General features: G+C 35.2%; 1 protein-coding gene across 1 annotated transcript in view; it reads left to right on the plus strand.

Moving 5' to 3' along the window:
• FSIP2 (fibrous sheath interacting protein 2) overlaps positions 1–17,445 on the plus strand; it is a 101,080-nt gene that overhangs the window by 66,003 nt on the left and 17,632 nt on the right. The window contains exons 17-19 of the mRNA XM_031651393.1: positions 1,717–11,156; positions 15,397–15,894; positions 17,225–17,325. Of these exons, the coding sequence (XP_031507253.1) occupies positions 1,717–11,156; positions 15,397–15,894; positions 17,225–17,325 (10,039 nt within the window). The remainder of the gene's footprint in view (positions 1–1,716; positions 11,157–15,396; positions 15,895–17,224; positions 17,326–17,445) is intronic.

Consider the following 17,445-nt stretch of genomic DNA (forward strand, 5'->3'; position numbering starts at 1 on the left):
TGTTTTATTTGCATTCCAGTATTCTGACTTAAATTCCTTTTAGGTATAATACTCCAACTGTATCATTACAGGGATTATATTTGCATTACCTTTCTAAGTATGTTCATGTTTATATATTAGGTTAAGCAACATGTAATAGTCATTTTGTATATCAAAAACTGTTGATTATTGACAATTAATAAAATTCAGTTTAATATTACTATAATACCCCAGAACTAGGACAGTAGTTTCAGTTACCAATAATTACTTGCTACATCACCAGCCCAGATACATCACTCACACATCATTCTAATTGGAGATATTAGCAGTCCTACCCACCTGCACAAGGAGGTTATTTTCCACCCTTAAAACCAGTATTCTCCCAAGGTGGACGGCAATGTAGCTCCAACTACACATTCTTTTTTTTTTTTTTTTTTTTTTTTTTTTTTTTCTGAGACGGAGTCTCGCTCTGTCGCCCAGGCTGGAGTGCAGTGGCTGGATCTCAGCTCACTGCAAGCTCCGCCTCCCGGGTTCACGCCATTCTCCTGCCTCAGCCTCCTGAGTAGCTGGGACTACAGACGCCCGCCACCTCGCCTGGATTTTTTAGTAGAGACGGGGTTTCACCTTGTTAGCCAGAATGGTCTCGATCTCCTGACCTCGTGATCCGCCTGTCTCGGCCTCCCAAAGTGCTGGGATGACAGGCTTGAGCCACCACGCCCAGCCTACAGCTACACACTCTTAAATAGACTTACTCCAGGCATGACTTAATTGATTTTAGAAAAATAAACAAAAGCAAAACAAGCAAGAGAAGATCCATGATTTCATCACATTGATACTTGGCTCTATCAATTCTATTCCTATTCTCAGACATCTCCAAGGTCTTCCAGTGACTTCGCTCATCTTCCTTCTTCCGCTAGGAATACCTTTTCCTCATTCCCTTTATCTTGACATGGCCAAAACCTGTGTAGTAGTCAAAGCTCAGCCTAAAGTCTTCTATCTGCATAGAGTCTTGCCTGATAACACATGAAGATATGTAATATGTAATTAGGTTCTGAGGAAAATAACTGTGTTGTTCCTACCTGCCACACCCAGAAGTTGGCCATTGCAAGTAGGTAATGATTTGTAACAAATACAATTTTGGACATAACAAATATAGAGTTCTTCACCTGGCTGGGCCAACCTTCCTTCTTTGTGACAAACTATAATCTAGGGGTTAAAGTACTACTGCTATTGCAATCTATTACTAGCTTTTCTGGAGTTGCCACATTTTTATTTTAGTCAACTTGATACTGCAACACAACTCCTTAATGTCCTAAAAGTAAAACATAGCATAACATTAAATGTTTTGTCTAAATATATTTTAAAATAATTATATGGCACCTCTAGATATCACTGGAGACATGGTAGGATGCATCGCTAAACCTGGAAATTATTTCTCTGCCCCAAACTTTCCAACTTCTTAGAGTTCATAACCATCCAACCAAGGCAGACATCAGCATTTGACTTAAAGGATTGAATTTTGGGGTGCTATTTTCTTAACTTACTGGCTAAAATTAAGATTCTACAGGTGATAAATAAATGTTTGAGGAAAATCTAATTTCTTTTTTTTTTTTCTAGATTTTTCTTTAGTGAGTTGCTCAAAGGGTGAAATATATATGTAAATAATAATTACAAATACATCAAATTTTCTATCTTTTCTTTAATCCATGCTAAAATTACAATGTTTTCTTTTTTAAGTTTTTAGTGAAGAAGAGATGTCTGCTGTTTCTACATGGTCAAGGAAAAAATATGAATCAAAACAGCTCCTAAGAAACATATACAATGATTCTTCAATTTATCAATGTTGTGAACATCTCACTGAGTCAGTACTCTACCATTTAACTTCAAGCATTTCTGATGGCACCAAAAAGGGTAGAGAAAAAGAGAAAGCATGGGAAATTCAAGAAGCAACATTTAGCAAGATTATTTCAATTCATTCTCAAGTATTTGAGAGCAGGTCAATTTCCATTGGAGAACTTGCTTTATGTATTTCTGAAATCATTATTAAAATTCTTTTTAATAATAAAATTATACAGGCTGACATTGCACAGAAAATGGTTTCCATACCAACAAAATACATTTACTGTCCAGGAATAGTTTCTGGTGGCTTTGATGACCTCTTTCAGGATCTCTTAGTAGGAGTGATTCATGTACTGTCCAAGGAAATAGAAATAGATTATCACTTTGAAAGCAATGAAAGAAACAAATCATTTTCTATGCATAGCAATAATAGTGTATCTGTTTGCAACAAAATCAATAGACAGGAAGGCCCCAGAGACTGGCAATTCTCTACTCAACAAATTGATCAACCTTTTCAAAAAAATAAATTAAGTTATCTTACATATAAGTTAAACAGCCTGGTTGGTAACCTAAAAACAAGTGAATCCAAAGAAGTACTCAATAAAGTTTTTAATATTGTTTCAGATTTATTTTCACCAGATGAATGCCTAGATAGGGGTATGGATTCTGGTAAAATACAAAGAACATTTTTCTACTCCTCAAATAATGAACAACCTACTAGCATACTTAGCAATAACCTACAGCTCTCCTCAAAATCAGTTTTTCTTCTCAATGTTGTATGTGAGAAACTTATCAGAATGCTTTTGGAAGAATGCACAAGCACTGCTTTTCTTGATAAAGGGTCTGTTTCAGAGGAAACATCAGAAGAAGAATGTCAACTTTTTAAAATGCTTCGAAGTGTAGAAGATGGAAAATCTGATTATCATAAGGGAGGAATGGACCATGAATGCCTTCAAGTAGATTACATGTCAGAACTTTTGGAGAATGTGGCAGAAATTGATCAAGACTTATTGTCATCAGACTCTATGCTTACTATTATTTCCCACAGCTTGGTTAAATCATTGATGGACAAGTTATCTCACAGTATACAACAAGCTCCGGAAAGTCTACCTTTTGCAAATGAGTATCTGAACTATAGAACAAGAGAAATACAGTCCAGTTTCACAAAAGCAAGAAAGCCAGAATTAATAGAATTAGGACAAAATGAAAGTTCTTTAGGACTTGGTAGCTATGACAGTAATTCTTTGACAGTATCCATGAATAATCCCAGTGTGGTTAGCTCCAAAATACAAGCACCATTTGACAAGCATTGTGCAGTAAAATCCTCTTCTGTGTCACCTCTTGAAAAACAGAGAACAAAGGAAATGGATAAGGTAGCCATTCATAATAAGCTACATCAGGAAGGTATATATGCTGGTGTTTATTCAGCCACATTTTTGGAAGGAATAATTTCAGAATTGTTTTTTAATCTCTCTATGTCATTGTGGGGCAAAAATAAAAACATCACTGTGTCCTGGCTCAATGAGATGAATATATTACTTGTCAACAGTGTAGTGAATGAATTTAATAATGCTCAAGTCACCGTTCTACGGAATGCTGAAGAAAGGCTGTGTTTTCCAACAGTTCATACAGAAACAGTTAGCAAAATTGTTGACTCAGTTTATTATGATGTTTTACAGCAGTATGAATTAAAAATGATCTGTGGTAATAATCTGGTGTACGACAATGCCTCAGTAGCAGAACAAATAACAAATGGCATATTATTGGAGATTTTAGACTACAAACTGCCATCTTGCTTCAGGGAATATCTCATACCCCATTCATATTACCCTCTCAAACCTGAAATTATATTGCAAAAGCTTCAAAGTAACCTAACAGAATTTACTTCTCTACCCAGGTCTTCATCAGACTATAGTACCATGTTATCACATTCATTTTTAGAAGATGTCATAAGAAGGCTTTTATCTCAGCTAATTCCTCCACCCATTACATGTTCCTCTTTAGGAATAAAATATTTAATGAGTTCTGATTTTAATGAAATGTCCACTTGTATAATAGATAAGGTTATGTCAGCCATTTCAAAACATAAAATCTGTTTCACTATATATGATAAACAATATCTATATGCTGGAAAAAACCTCCAAAAGATGGTGGATTCTGTTTATTGTAATATTTTACAAATGTCTGACTCTCTTGTTTCAATACAAAAAAGTATAGTAAGCCGAAGCCCAATTATGGTTGACCAAATAGCCAGCTGTATCATCCAAGAGATTATCGAAAATCATCTTCAACCATTTTTGAGTGGAGAGGTTTTATGTCATCCAGGGACTCCACTGGATCCAGTGTCTACTATTGTTAAACAGGTTCTGAGTGAAGTGATAGAGTCACACAGACCTCAGAAGCAATCACCCTTAGATATTCACCCTGATTCATTTGTAAGGGAGATTGTTGCCAGACTTTTGTCAAAGATTTTCAGCCCAAAACATAACACTGAAATTGAGTTGAAAAACATGACCCAAAGAATAGTAAACTCCATAAATAAGCATTTCAATAAAGCTAAAATTCACATTCTTTATGATGACAAAGAACAGTCTTTCTCTTCTTTCAATACAGATATTGTGGATGAACTTGTCACCACAGTTTATAGAAATGCTTTAAAGCAGCATGGGCTAGACTTTGCTGTTGATAAAGAGTCTGAAGATAGTGGCACTTTTGTGGAAAATATTACCAATTTAATTGTAGCAGCTATTTCAGATTACCTTCTTCATCCACTGTTTTCTGGGGATTTGTCAGCTTCTACCTATTCCAATTCAGTGGCTGAGAATATTGCTCAGGACATCCTTAGTAATATCAGTAAATCTACTGAGCCAAGCCAGAGTGTACCTCTATATAACACCTTGCTGCCCTACACATTTTTAGAAGATATGATCAGAGTACTATTATCTAAATTATTTTCTTCTGCATCTAGCCTGGTTCTAAACAGAGAAACCCAAAAAGATATATCAAGAGTGAATTTCAATGACATTGCTTCAAACCTAATTAGTGATATTAGGATGAAAATTTCCCAACATGAAATTCGATTTTCAAAAGAGGAAGAAGAAACCAAGTTTATTTATTCAGAAGATGATATTCAGCACCTTGTTGATTCAGTATTTGAAAATGTTGTGCAAACCTCTGGTTCTCAAGAATCAGCTGTGCAAAATATCGTAAGCAGCAATGATGTTCTTATCGATAGAATAGCAGGTTTCATCATTAAACATATCTGTCAAAAACATCTTCAGCCATTTGTGAATGGAAAATCCTTATCTTCATCAGACGCATATTTTGATGACGAGAGAAGGATGTTATTTTATACCAGTGTTTACTCTTCAACATTCTTGGAAGATGTAATCTCTGGGGTTTTAAGAAAAATATTCCACAGGTTAGTAGGCATTGTACAAACAAAATCCATAAGAGATTCAGAAGATGAACTGTTTGAGAAAGCTGAAGAACTCATACATTTGATTATAGGGGAATTCTCAAAAGCCCAAGTTAGCATTATAGATAATACTGAGGAAAGATTGTGTTTACCTCCAGTGGAGAGGGATGTAGTCAAAACAATTGTTGACATGGTGTATAGCAAAGTTTTGCAAGAATATGAAATTGAAGCAGTGCCCAATAAAGATTTTCTAAATGACACAAAGACATTGGCTGCAAGAATAACTAATGTCATCCTGGCTGAAATTTTTGATTTCCAAATTCACCCAGATCTTATAGCAAATCTACCTTTTAAGTCATATTCCAAACTCAGTGCAAATGTTTTAATAAAAAGAGTTCAGTATGATATAAGTAAATCAAGATTCAAAAGACAAGCTTCAACAATGTATACCACTATGTTATCACATAGTCATTTGGAAAAAATAGTTACTCAGCTTACATCTCAGATCAGTCCATTGAACACCAGTGCAGAGCAGTCAGATACTACTAAATCAGACTTAAGCAATACAGTGATAAAACTGATAAATGAAATTATGTCAATAATTTCAAAACATGAAATATGTATTATTAAATATGGGAATAAAAAACAGAGTATGATTTCAGCAAAAGATATCCAGTCTATGGTGGATTCCATTTATGCTGATCTTTCTCATTCAAATATATACCAGTCCATTACAAAAGACAAGAAGAGCATAAGTGACATACCTGTTCCAAAAATAGCAAGTTTTATAATAAAAGAAATCTTTAACCATCATATTCAATCATTTTTATCTGAAGATGAAACTCTCCTTTTGGCTGCAGTTGATCAAACTTATAAATCGAAAGCAATAGATCCTAAACAAAGAGAATTATCTTTTATTGTCAACTCATCTGTCTTTTTGGAGGAAGTAATTTCTGAGCTCTTATGCAAAATTCTTTATGCATTTTCACGTAATATGTTGGTTACTGAAAACCCAGATAGAGCAAAACCAAAACTTGCCAGGATTGTTACAACATTGGTAAATTCAATTGTTCAGGAGTTCACCACATCAGAGATTTTAGTTGCAGATAACTTTGATGAAAATTTGTGTTTCTCAGAAAGATATAGAGAAATGGTTCAAAAAATAGTCAACTCTGTATATGGAAAAGTATTAGATCAATATAAGTCTCTGATTCAAATACATAGGGTTATACAAAGTGACACAATATGTTTTGGTAGGAAAATATATTATTTGCTATTGGAAGAAATATATGATTATCAAGTGCAGTCATTAGTTGCAGGAGAATTAGAGTCTTCTTCTTATTCATACCCCCAAGCTGATAATATCATCAGAAATGTGCTTAACGTAATCACAAAGGATAGCCATGCCTTGCCATCATATATTACTGTGTTGCCTCGTTCTCTTTTAGAAGATATGATTTACAGGCTTCTAGCGCATGTCAACCCTTCAACTCACACTGAAAATGAACTAAAAGAGAAAGAGCTTCCACCAGATGATGAATTTGTGAACATAGCTTCAAAATTGACTGATGAAATTATAAAAGAAATTTCTGAACATGAGATTCGACTCTCCATGGCAGAAGATAATGCAGAAAGTATGAAGTTAGAACCTACTGAAAATTTCGTTGACTCCATATGTAATAATATTTTGAAAACATCTGAATTCCAAGCTGAAGTACAAAAAGATGCAGACAAAAAAGGACGCTCATTCCTCAGTAAATTAGCTGGTTTTATTATGAAAGAAATCATGTATCATCATTTACATCCATTTTTACATGGTGAAGAATCATCTTTCAGTGACTTATCTGATTATGACCATGTCTCCAAACTTGCTAAATCTGGTAAAGACAAGACACAGCCTTCTCTATATTCAGCTACATTTTTGGAAGACATAATCGTTGACCTTGTTCACAAATTTTGTTCTCTCCCCATTATTACTGAAGATTCTAAGAAAAATGAAATAACAGAGCTAGATATTACGGGCTTGGCTCTAAAACTTGCAAATTCTCTGATAAGGGAATTTATGAAAAATGAAATTAAAGTTTTACCAAATGCTGAAAAAATATTTTCTTTTCCAGCAATTGATAAAGAGACAGTTGATAAAATATCCAATTTTGTATATGATCAGTTCATAGAAAAATGCACATCTAATGATATTCAAAAAGGTGATGAAAGTAACATTGCTATAGGGATGATTGCTGCTCTAACCCAGAAGGCAATGTCTGCATTCAAGATTCAACCACTTTTTTCAGGAGACTGGTCTTCCACCTTCTTTTCATTTCTAAATCCAGATAATATCACCCAAAGGGTTCAACACCTACTACAAAACACTTTTACACAAATAAGCAGATGTGCAAAAGAGAACCAACTTTCTTTACCAGATCAATCATATAAAGATACTTCTTCCACCTCAGACTGCAGAAACACGATGAGCACTTTGGAAATAAATAGAGGCACAGTGAGTAGAAAGAAAAGTTTTAAAACCAAGGACACATCAATGAAAAAAGGTGACATCCAAAATCCAGTACTTAGCTCTATAAATGCAATTATGAAAAGCAGCATAATTAACCTGACATCAGGGTTGGCTACAAGTGTGATAAATGAAAAGAAAGTGGATGAAAATAAAGTGGGAATTTGTACTCAGAAACACAGTGAGAATGTATCAAAAGTTACTTCTTCAACTACCACTGTGAAAAGTAAAGATACTCAGGAGCTAAATTTGAGTGAAACATTTAATAAAGAAATTGAGAAGGAAGTAAATTTAATTCCAAGAGATAAAAAAGGGAAAGATCATGAGGTACACACACATTTTTCATTAATAATTGATGATACAGAATATGAGAAGGAAGTACTTGAATCAGATTCTGAAATAGGCTATAAAAAGAAGATTGACAATGCAAGAGAAAGATCATTCAAAAAAGATGACAAGCTCTTTCAGTTACCCTCCTCGAAGTCCAAGAGACATCTAGGGACTAAAACAGAGACTTTGGAAATAAGAACTCAAACATCAATCAGTGAGGGGAGAAGAGACTCTCCAACACAAACAGGTAGGGATGAGGAACACCACTCAGATTATGAATATGTTCAAAATGTCATTGAAAATATTTATGAAGATATTTTAGAACTATCTTCTTCTCCAGAACCAGCATATTATTCAAAACTCAGTTACGACCGAAGGCCCCCAGGTGATAATGTATTAAATGTAATTCAAGAGATTGGCAGGGATTCAGCACAGTCTGTTACAACAAAAGAATTATCCTCCTCAACTAACGAAAATGTCCCTGCCAAAGAAAAAGAAGAGGAAGAGAGAGAAAAAGAGAAAGTAAGAGAGGAGATTAAAAGTGAACCCAGTAAACCAGACAATTCTCAAAACCAACCAGAGAGTAAACCTGGAATTTTTCCCGCTAAGTTTTTAGAAGATGTTATTACTGAGATGGTTAAAAAATTGATCTTTTCTTCTATACCAGAAACACAAATACAAGATAGATGTCAAAAAGTTAGTGATAAGCAAAATCAAGCTAAACTCTATGACACTGCTATGAAACTCATCAATTCACTGTTAAAGGAGTTTTCAGATGCTCAAATTAAGGTTTTCAGGCCAGATAAGGGAAATCAGTTCCCTGTGGGTAAAGTGTCTTCAGTTCCTCAAGTACCTCCCAGGTATAAAGAGACAACTATAGATGAAGCACCATCCAGCATCAAGATAAAATCTGCAGATAAAATGCCACCTATGCATAAAATGACAAGAAAACCTTCTTCAGATAAGATACCATCAACTGACAAAACATTGGTCAATAAAGTTGTTCACTCTTCTGTTTGTAATATTTTAAATGAATATGGATCTCAAGACTCTATTTGTAAGAATATAAACAGTAATGGAGAAAATTTAGCAAGAAGACTAACTGGTGCAGTGATAAATGAAATTTTCCAGCATCAGGTTAACTTGATATTTTGTGATGAGGTTTCAGTTTCAGCATGTTTGCCTCTGGAATCTAAGGATGTTGTTAAAGAGGTCCAAAAGTTGGCCCAAACAGCCAGCAAAGAATGTCAAACTTCATCACCATATACAATAATGTTACCTCATAAATTTTTAGAGAATGTGATTTCTGCTCTTTTATCCAAAATTTTCTCAACAATATCCAGCACTAAAACAAAAGAACCTGAGGACAATTTGTTCACAGAACTAAATTTCCTTCAAGTGAAGTTAGTAAGTGCAGTTGCAACAGAGATCTCCCAAGATAAATATATGACTATACAATATGTAGAAACCTTACAATCTGATGATGATGAAATTATTCAATTAGTTGTTCAGTCTGTTTATAATAATCTCTTGCCACAGTTTGGATCACAAGAGATTATACAAAATTGTATAATCAGTGGATGCAAAATCCTTTCAGAAAACATAGTTGACTTGGTTCTACAAGAAGTGGCTAGCAATCAGTTGCAGAGCTATTTTTGTGGAGAGCTAACTCCACATCAGTGTGTGGAAGTCGAAAACATTGTTGAAAAGATCCTTAAAGATGTTTTCCAAACTACTGATGTGCCCCTACCTAAACCATCACATGCTCATAAGCTGTCTTACAACATAATAGAAGAAATTGCTGTGAAATTTTTATCAAAGCTTTTATCTATATTTCCAAAAGTGCATAAAGAAAGAACCAAATCTCTAGAAACTGATATGCAAAAAATAACTTCAAAAGTACTAAATTCAGTCCAAGAATTTATCTCCAAAAGTAAGATTAAACTTGTACCACCCACCAAGAAATCACCTACTGTGCCTGTAGCTGATAATGCAACTATTGAAAACATAGTTAATTATATTTATACCAGTGTTTTAAAGCACTCTGGCTCTTATACTTCTATATTTAAAGATTTAATGGGTAAAAGCAATGTTCTCTCTGATACAATAGGCTTTTTAATGGTGAATGCAATTTCCAATTCTGAATTTCAACCTCAAGTAGAGGAAGAAGTATCAAATTCAGAATTAGTTCTGGAAGCTGTCAAAATTATGGAAAAAGTGATCAAAATTATTGATGAACTTAAGTCTAAGGAAAAGTCTTCACCCAGAAAAGGTTTGACATTAGATGCCAAACTTTTAGAAGAGGTGTTGGCCTTGTTCTTGGCTAAACTAGTAAGGTTGCCAGGTTCCTCAAGCAAAGATGAAAAGAACTTATCAAAGCCTGAGTTAAATAAAATTGCATCTCAACTATCAAAATCAGTAACAACTGAAATTTCCAGAAATAGCATTAGTCTAATAACTTCTGATCCTGAAGAGCACTGTTTAAAGCCAGAAAGTAGAGAAATGATTTATCAGGTTGTTGATTCTGTTTATAGCAACATACTGCAACAATCAGGAACCAACAAACAGCTTTATTATGATATAAAAGATACAAACACAGCCTTTCCTAAAAAAGTGGCTAGTTTAATTATTGATGGAGTTTCAAGTTTTCCGTTAGATACAATTAGCTCAACAATTTCAAATGCTGATCTCTCTGGAGAGCTAGACATTAATAGAATTGTTCGAAAGGCCCAAGAACATGCTTTTAATGTGATTCCTGAATTAGAGCAAGAAAAATTAGATCAAAATTTATCTGAAGAGGAATCTTCAATTAAAATAGTTCCACATATTGGAAAAAAACCAGTCAAAATAGATCCAAAAATTATTTCAGAACACTTAGCAGTTATTTCTATAAAAACTCAACCTCTTGAGAAGCTTAAGCAGGAGTGTTTGCAAGTAACTGGACGTAGCATAGCAGAACTGAGAAGAGCATCAATAAGTGGGAGAAATTACTCCTCAGAAGCACCTAATTTAGAAAAGAGAAAGACAGAAAGACGTCCCTCGTTGGATAAGACTGGAAGACTGGATGTAAAACCATTAGAGGTAAGTGTAAAAGCAATGGCATGAAAATGAGTGAATAGTGAGACATGGTTCTTCTGTGATTTCTTTCCTCAAATAAGTATATGAAAATGCATTCATTGTTGTTGCTGTTGCTCAGCCCAATAGAATTGGTTGCATCAGTTCATCCATACAGTCATATTATTCACTAGGATTTGTCATGTTAGTTCTGTGGCTCACTCCAAAAGTCTCAAACTAGTTTTCCTAAGACAATCCTTTTGAATTTTTCTTTTTAAGAATGAGATTATAAGCACATACCCTTCACAGTAAAACCAGACTGAAAGAAGTTATAATTGTCATTTAAATATTTAAAAGCAGCAAACTTGTGTAGTTCCTTAGTTCGTTATGGATATCTAAAGGTGTTCAAGCAGGTCAGTTAAAAGAATATCAGGATATATGGAACAATCTAAAATAGTTTTAATTTTCAAATTTAAAGCACCAGAGTAGTACTCATTTTCTTTTAGTAACATTCATTGGCAGACATTAGACTGCAGACTCTTAGATTACATTTGTTCTATTTTACTTCAATTATGTTAGCCTTTCCCATTTGCCCTGGCCTCTCAAGATGTATCCCTTTTCTTTCCACTTACATACTTGTATTTTCTAAATCCAGCTGTAGTATTGCTGCTATTTTTATGAGCCTCTCTCCTATTGCTCTAGACCTAACTCTGTCCTGTCACCCCATACGCAGTCCCCAAATATTTTAACTGGGAATTTAAAATGCCAAAAATAATGTGCTTATTACAAGGAAACTACTACTGAGGACAAAAGATTTGTCTCACCAACAGAAAGGTTGCACTGATCCATCAGACATTTTTATTTTTATTAAAATCCCTTTAACTGATGGTATGCATTTGTGAGAGTGCTGAGTATGCTTAGGCATGTAGTCCATAGCCTGGAAAATTACCAAAGTTTTATAGAACCATGCTTCCTGGAGCATAAGCTTAGAGTAAATTTTTTCAGCACTCTTCTGCAACCCACTAAACTGAATCTCAAGGCTAGTAAATATGTTAATTAATGCTTTAAGTTTTCACACCCTGATATAGTTTGATATTTATCCCTGCCCAAATCTCGTGTTGGATTGTAATCTCCAATGCTGGAGGTGGATCCTGGTGGAAGGTGTCTGGGTCATGGGGACAGACCCTTCATGGCTTAGTGCTGTCTTTGCAGCAGTGAGTTCTTGCAAGATCTGGTCATTTAAAAGTGTGTGGCACCCCCCTGCACCCTGCCCAACACATACACATTATTTTCCTCCTGCCTTCATCATGTGATGTGTCTGCTCTTATTTTGCTTTCAATCATGATCGGAAGCTTCCTCAGGCCTTCCCAAAAACAGATGCCACTATGCTTCCTGTAAAGCATACAGAACCATGAGCCAGTTAAACCTCTTTTTAAAATAAATTACCTACTCTTAGGAATTTCTTTATAGCAGTGGAAGAATGGCCTTACACAGAAAATTGGTACTAAGGAGTGGGGCATTACTGTAAAAAATACCTGCAGATATGGAAGCAACTTTGGAACTGGTTAACAGACAATGGACAATGAAATCCAGGCTGATGAGGTCTCAGATGGAAATGAGGAATTTACTGGAAACTAGAGCAAAGGTCACTTTTGTTATGCCTTAGCAAAAAACTTGGGTGCATTGTGTCCATGCCCTAGAGTTCTGTGGAGTTTGAACATGTGAGTGATGACCTAGGATAGCTGGCAGAAGAAATTTCTCATAAATGAAACATTCAAGATGTGATCTGGCTGCTTCTAACAGCGTATTCTCAGATGCAGGAGGAAATAAATGACTTAAATTCGGAATTTATATTTAAAAGGGAAGCAGAGCATAAAAGTTTGGAAAATTGGCTGAGCGTGGTGGCTCACACGTGTAATCCCAGCACTTTGGGAGGCCGAGGTGGGTGGGGCACTTGAGGTCAGGAGTTTGAGACGAGTCTGGCCAACATGATCTCCAACTCCATCTCCACTAAAAATACAAAAATTACCTGTGCATGATGGCACACACTTGTAGTCCCAGCTACTTCAGAGGCTGAGGCATGAGAATCACTTGAACCTGGGAGGCAGAGGTTGCAGTGAGCCGAGATCATGCCACTGCACTCTTGCTGGACTCCAGCAAGACTCCACCTCAAAAATAAAAAATAAAAAATAAAAAAAATAAGCCTGGCCATGTGGCAGAGAGAAAAAAAAGATTTTTTGTTTGTTTGTTTGTTTGTTTTTTGAGAGAGAAATTCAAGATGGCTGTAAAACTACCAGTTGTTAGATAAATTTCCAAAACTGAAAGAGAGCTAAGTGCTAATATTCAAGACAATGGAGAAAAGACTTCAAAGGCATTTCAGAGATCCTCACTGCAATCTGTTTGATTTCAGTTCCAGAGGCCTAGGCGGGAAGAATGGTTTCATGGGCTCTGCAACCTCAGAACAACATTCCTCACATCCCCACAGCTACTTTTCTAGCTGTGGCTCAAAGGGGCCCAGTTACAGCTTGGGCTGCAAGCCATAGCCTTGGTGGTTTCTATGTGGTGTTAAGCCTATAGGCACACAGAATCCAAGAGTAAATGAGGCTTCTCAGCCTCTGCCTAGATTTCAGAGGGTGTGCAGAAAAACCTGCATGCCCAGGCAGAAGCCTGCTGCAGGAGTGGAGCCCTTACAGAGAACTTCTACCAGGGTGTGCAGAAGGGGCATGTTAAGGTTGGAGATCCCACACAGAGTCTCCACTGGGGCACTGCTTCGTTCAGTTGTTGGAAGTGAGTCTGCATTCTGCAGACCTCAGAGTGGTAGATCCACTGGCATCTTGCACCCTCAGCATGGAAAAGCCTCAGGCACTCAGCGACCTCTAAGAGTATCCACCAGTGCTGCAAAAACCACAGGGGCAGGACTGCCCAAGGCCTTGAGAGCCCTACCTCTTCCATCATGGTGCCCTAGATGTGGGACATACAGTCTAAGGAAATTATTTTGGAGCTTTAAAATATAATGATTGCACTACTGGGTTTTGGACTTGCATGAGGCCTGTAGCCCCTTCTATCAGGCCAATTTCTCCCTTTTCAAACATGAATGTTTGCCCAATGCCTATACCCCCATTGTATCCTAAAAATAAGCCATCCTAAAAATAAAACAATAAAGAACAAGACATGGGGAACTCAGTTAAGGCATGTGATTGGCACCAATCTGGCTACCAATGTTATCTATCTTCAACAAAAGGACACAGCAGTGAAGAGAAAGAAAGATAGGTTAGAAACCCTAGACTCTTGTTGGTTCTGCCTCAAGACTTAATTCTCTGTTTTAAGGTACCATAGATTCTTCACACACCAGACATATGCATACTAAAACCATTTGTAGTAACATATCCCAAAGCCATATAAAATGATTTTGGATTTTCTAAACCACTGTTTTCCTCCAATAGCACAGATAATCAAAATTGATTTTTAAAAATGTTTTAAAGAGGTTCTTCTGGTATTTTTGTTTCTATGGATATTCCTTTGAGGCACCATTATCTGAAAAACTGGTTTATGCTATTACAAAGGGAGGTTGAGAGCTAATATTATTAACTTAATTTTGAGATTCTGTGGAGTGGTCAAAAGCTAGAGAAATGGGAAAATTCTGTCATTTAATTATAATTGTCTTTTCTTTGATCTGTCTTTAACATTGACAGTGGAAACTGAGATTTAACTGAGGAAGTGAGAAAAAATGAAGATTTATATTTTGAAGAATCTTTTGGAAAATATGCCCATAAAAAGTGGAGGAATAGGGAGTAAAAATTTTAAAACCATTATTTGGATTATTCATTACTTTTGAAAATCAAGATCAGTGAATATGTTGCCCTTTTTTTTCTTGAAAATATGTATATTTAGATTTCTCTATAATCCCTTACTTAGGATTTTGGAAAATAGGTTATCCTGTCTACTTCTGTCACAAAACTTTCAAGATAAATGATAAAGAGGAAGTAAATAAATTAATTATGCTAGACCTTGCTCTGACTTTTGGAAAGTTATATTAGATTAAGGTATGTAATAAATACCTTAATAAGAAAAATGGCATGCCAACAAATATGTTTTGTTATGTGTCTTTATTTATTTTAAAAATATTGCTAATATATAATTAAGCGATATTTGAAGATATTACTTAAATCGAAACTAGAAATTATAAGAAAATAGCTACATCATAATCGAACTACAGGAAAGTGATTTAGGCATTTATTTTTAATATTTGCTATACTTTTAATTTCAGGCCGTTGCCAGAAATTCGTTTCAGAATATAAGAAAGCCTGATATTACAAAGGTGGAGCTCTTAAGAGATGTTCAAAGTAAAAATGATCTTATTGTTCGATTAGTAGCTCATGATATTGATCAAATGTATTTAGAAAATTACATAAAAGAGGAACCAGATTCTGATAAAGAGGAAGTTGTTTTAGGAGAGACTTTTGCAAAAGAAGAAGGCATTGAAGTATTTGAAGATCAAGTGAAAGAAGTCAAGAAGCCAGTACAAAGCAAAGTTTCTCCTAAGTCAACACTAAGCACGGGCAGCCTGAAAAAATTTTTGTCACTAAGTAAATGTTGTCAGACCACAGCCAGTGCAAATATTGAAAGTACTGAAGCAATCTCAAATCAGGTAATAGAATCCAAGGAGATGCATGTTAAAAGAGCTGTTGCTGAGCTTGACATGGCCACACCAAAGACAATGCCTGAAACAGCCTCTTCATCTTGGAAGGAAAAACCCCAGTGTAAGGTAAGTGAGAAGCATGACTATTAGTGACTAGAAAGGAGAGACAGCTTCATAAATCTGGTCCAAGAATGTACCTTGATTAGTCAGAAAAGAATGCTAAAATGAATTCGATCTCAAGCCTGGTGATATTTACAAAATAAGGGAAATTATTACCAGATGCAGCTATGAAACTCAACTGTGGGAAAGCAGATAATAGGGGAAAAACCAGATTAATTAGAACCCCAAAGAAAAGAGAAAATGGAAACCAGTTAAGAAAAATGTAAGTTAATTATTAAAAACAGTTGGTTTCCACCCTTTTGTATTTTGGTTGGTAAATACTCATTGAACATTTTGTGTGGAGAGCCCAATGCTACTAAAATAGCACCAGAAGACTGGCTGAGGTAGGAGGAAGAAAATAAGATGCATGGAAATTCAGATTGTTTGGGTTTGAATCCCAACTCTTAGTAGCTAGGTGACCTTTTGGTAAGTTATATAACCAACTTATCCAACCTTAACAAGTTAATTCATGTATTTTAAATATCACCCTTATATTTAGCCCATAAACTCTGCTATCAGCATGGTGAACATCTCTTGTTGCTGGCTCCAAACTCTCAAATGATGGTCTGAGTCTCAGTGACCTTTTAAGTTTGGTCCTGCAGTATAATCTACATTTTAATAGAAAAATGTTTCAGAGATTAGTTGAAAGATGGATGAGCCCTGTAATTCTAATTAATTTTAGAATTAAGTTTAATTAATTTCATCTCCTGGGTACATGAAATTCTATACCATAACATGTTTTTGGAGAATGTACAACTTTTGATTTTCTGATGAGGCCATTCTCTTGATTATCCATTTGGTGTGATTCTAAGGTTAACACAAAAGCTTAGATGAACCACAGAAAATAACATAAATATAACTGCTCCATTCAGAAGCACACATGACTTTGCGACAAATGGATCAAAGTATGTGCTAAGATGATTGACCTGGCAAGGTACCTGATTGACCAGAGTTGTATCTGTGTTCTTCCTCTTTTTGAACTCAGTAATATATGACTTAAAATATTTTTAAAGTTTAGAAGAAAATTTGATTCTTTAAACATTGTTTAAACATAGGTTTATGTTTAAAATTTGTTCAAAATCTAATGTCATAATTTAGGTAATCTTTTCACTGAACTATTTCAAGTTAATTATATTGGAAGGCACTTTTTAATTAGAATTATAGGCCTCACCCATCTTTTAACTAATCTCTGGAAATTTTTCCATTAAAATGTAGATTATACTGCAAAAAATACCATAAGGTAAGAAAGTGTATTTCAAACTCCATTTAGTGTAATAGTTGATTTGTCCTTTTCCAGAAAGAAGAAAAGAATCTTGTTACTGAACCAACACATTACTTCATACACAGAATTATGAGTTCATCTTCATACAACCAAGAAGATCTCATTTCATCTACTGGGTATATGAAATTAAAGCAGTACAAATATAGAAATCTGATAAAGTAGAGCTTATGAGTAGAATGGGGCCCCTGGCAAAACTGTAATTGAGCAAGTATTTAGCTTCAGACCTTCCCCCACTG

Source organism: Papio anubis, chromosome 10 (assembly GCF_008728515.1).
Source record: "Papio anubis isolate 15944 chromosome 10, Panubis1.0, whole genome shotgun sequence".
In the NCBI taxonomy this organism is placed as follows: Eukaryota; Metazoa; Chordata; class Mammalia; order Primates; family Cercopithecidae; genus Papio; species Papio anubis.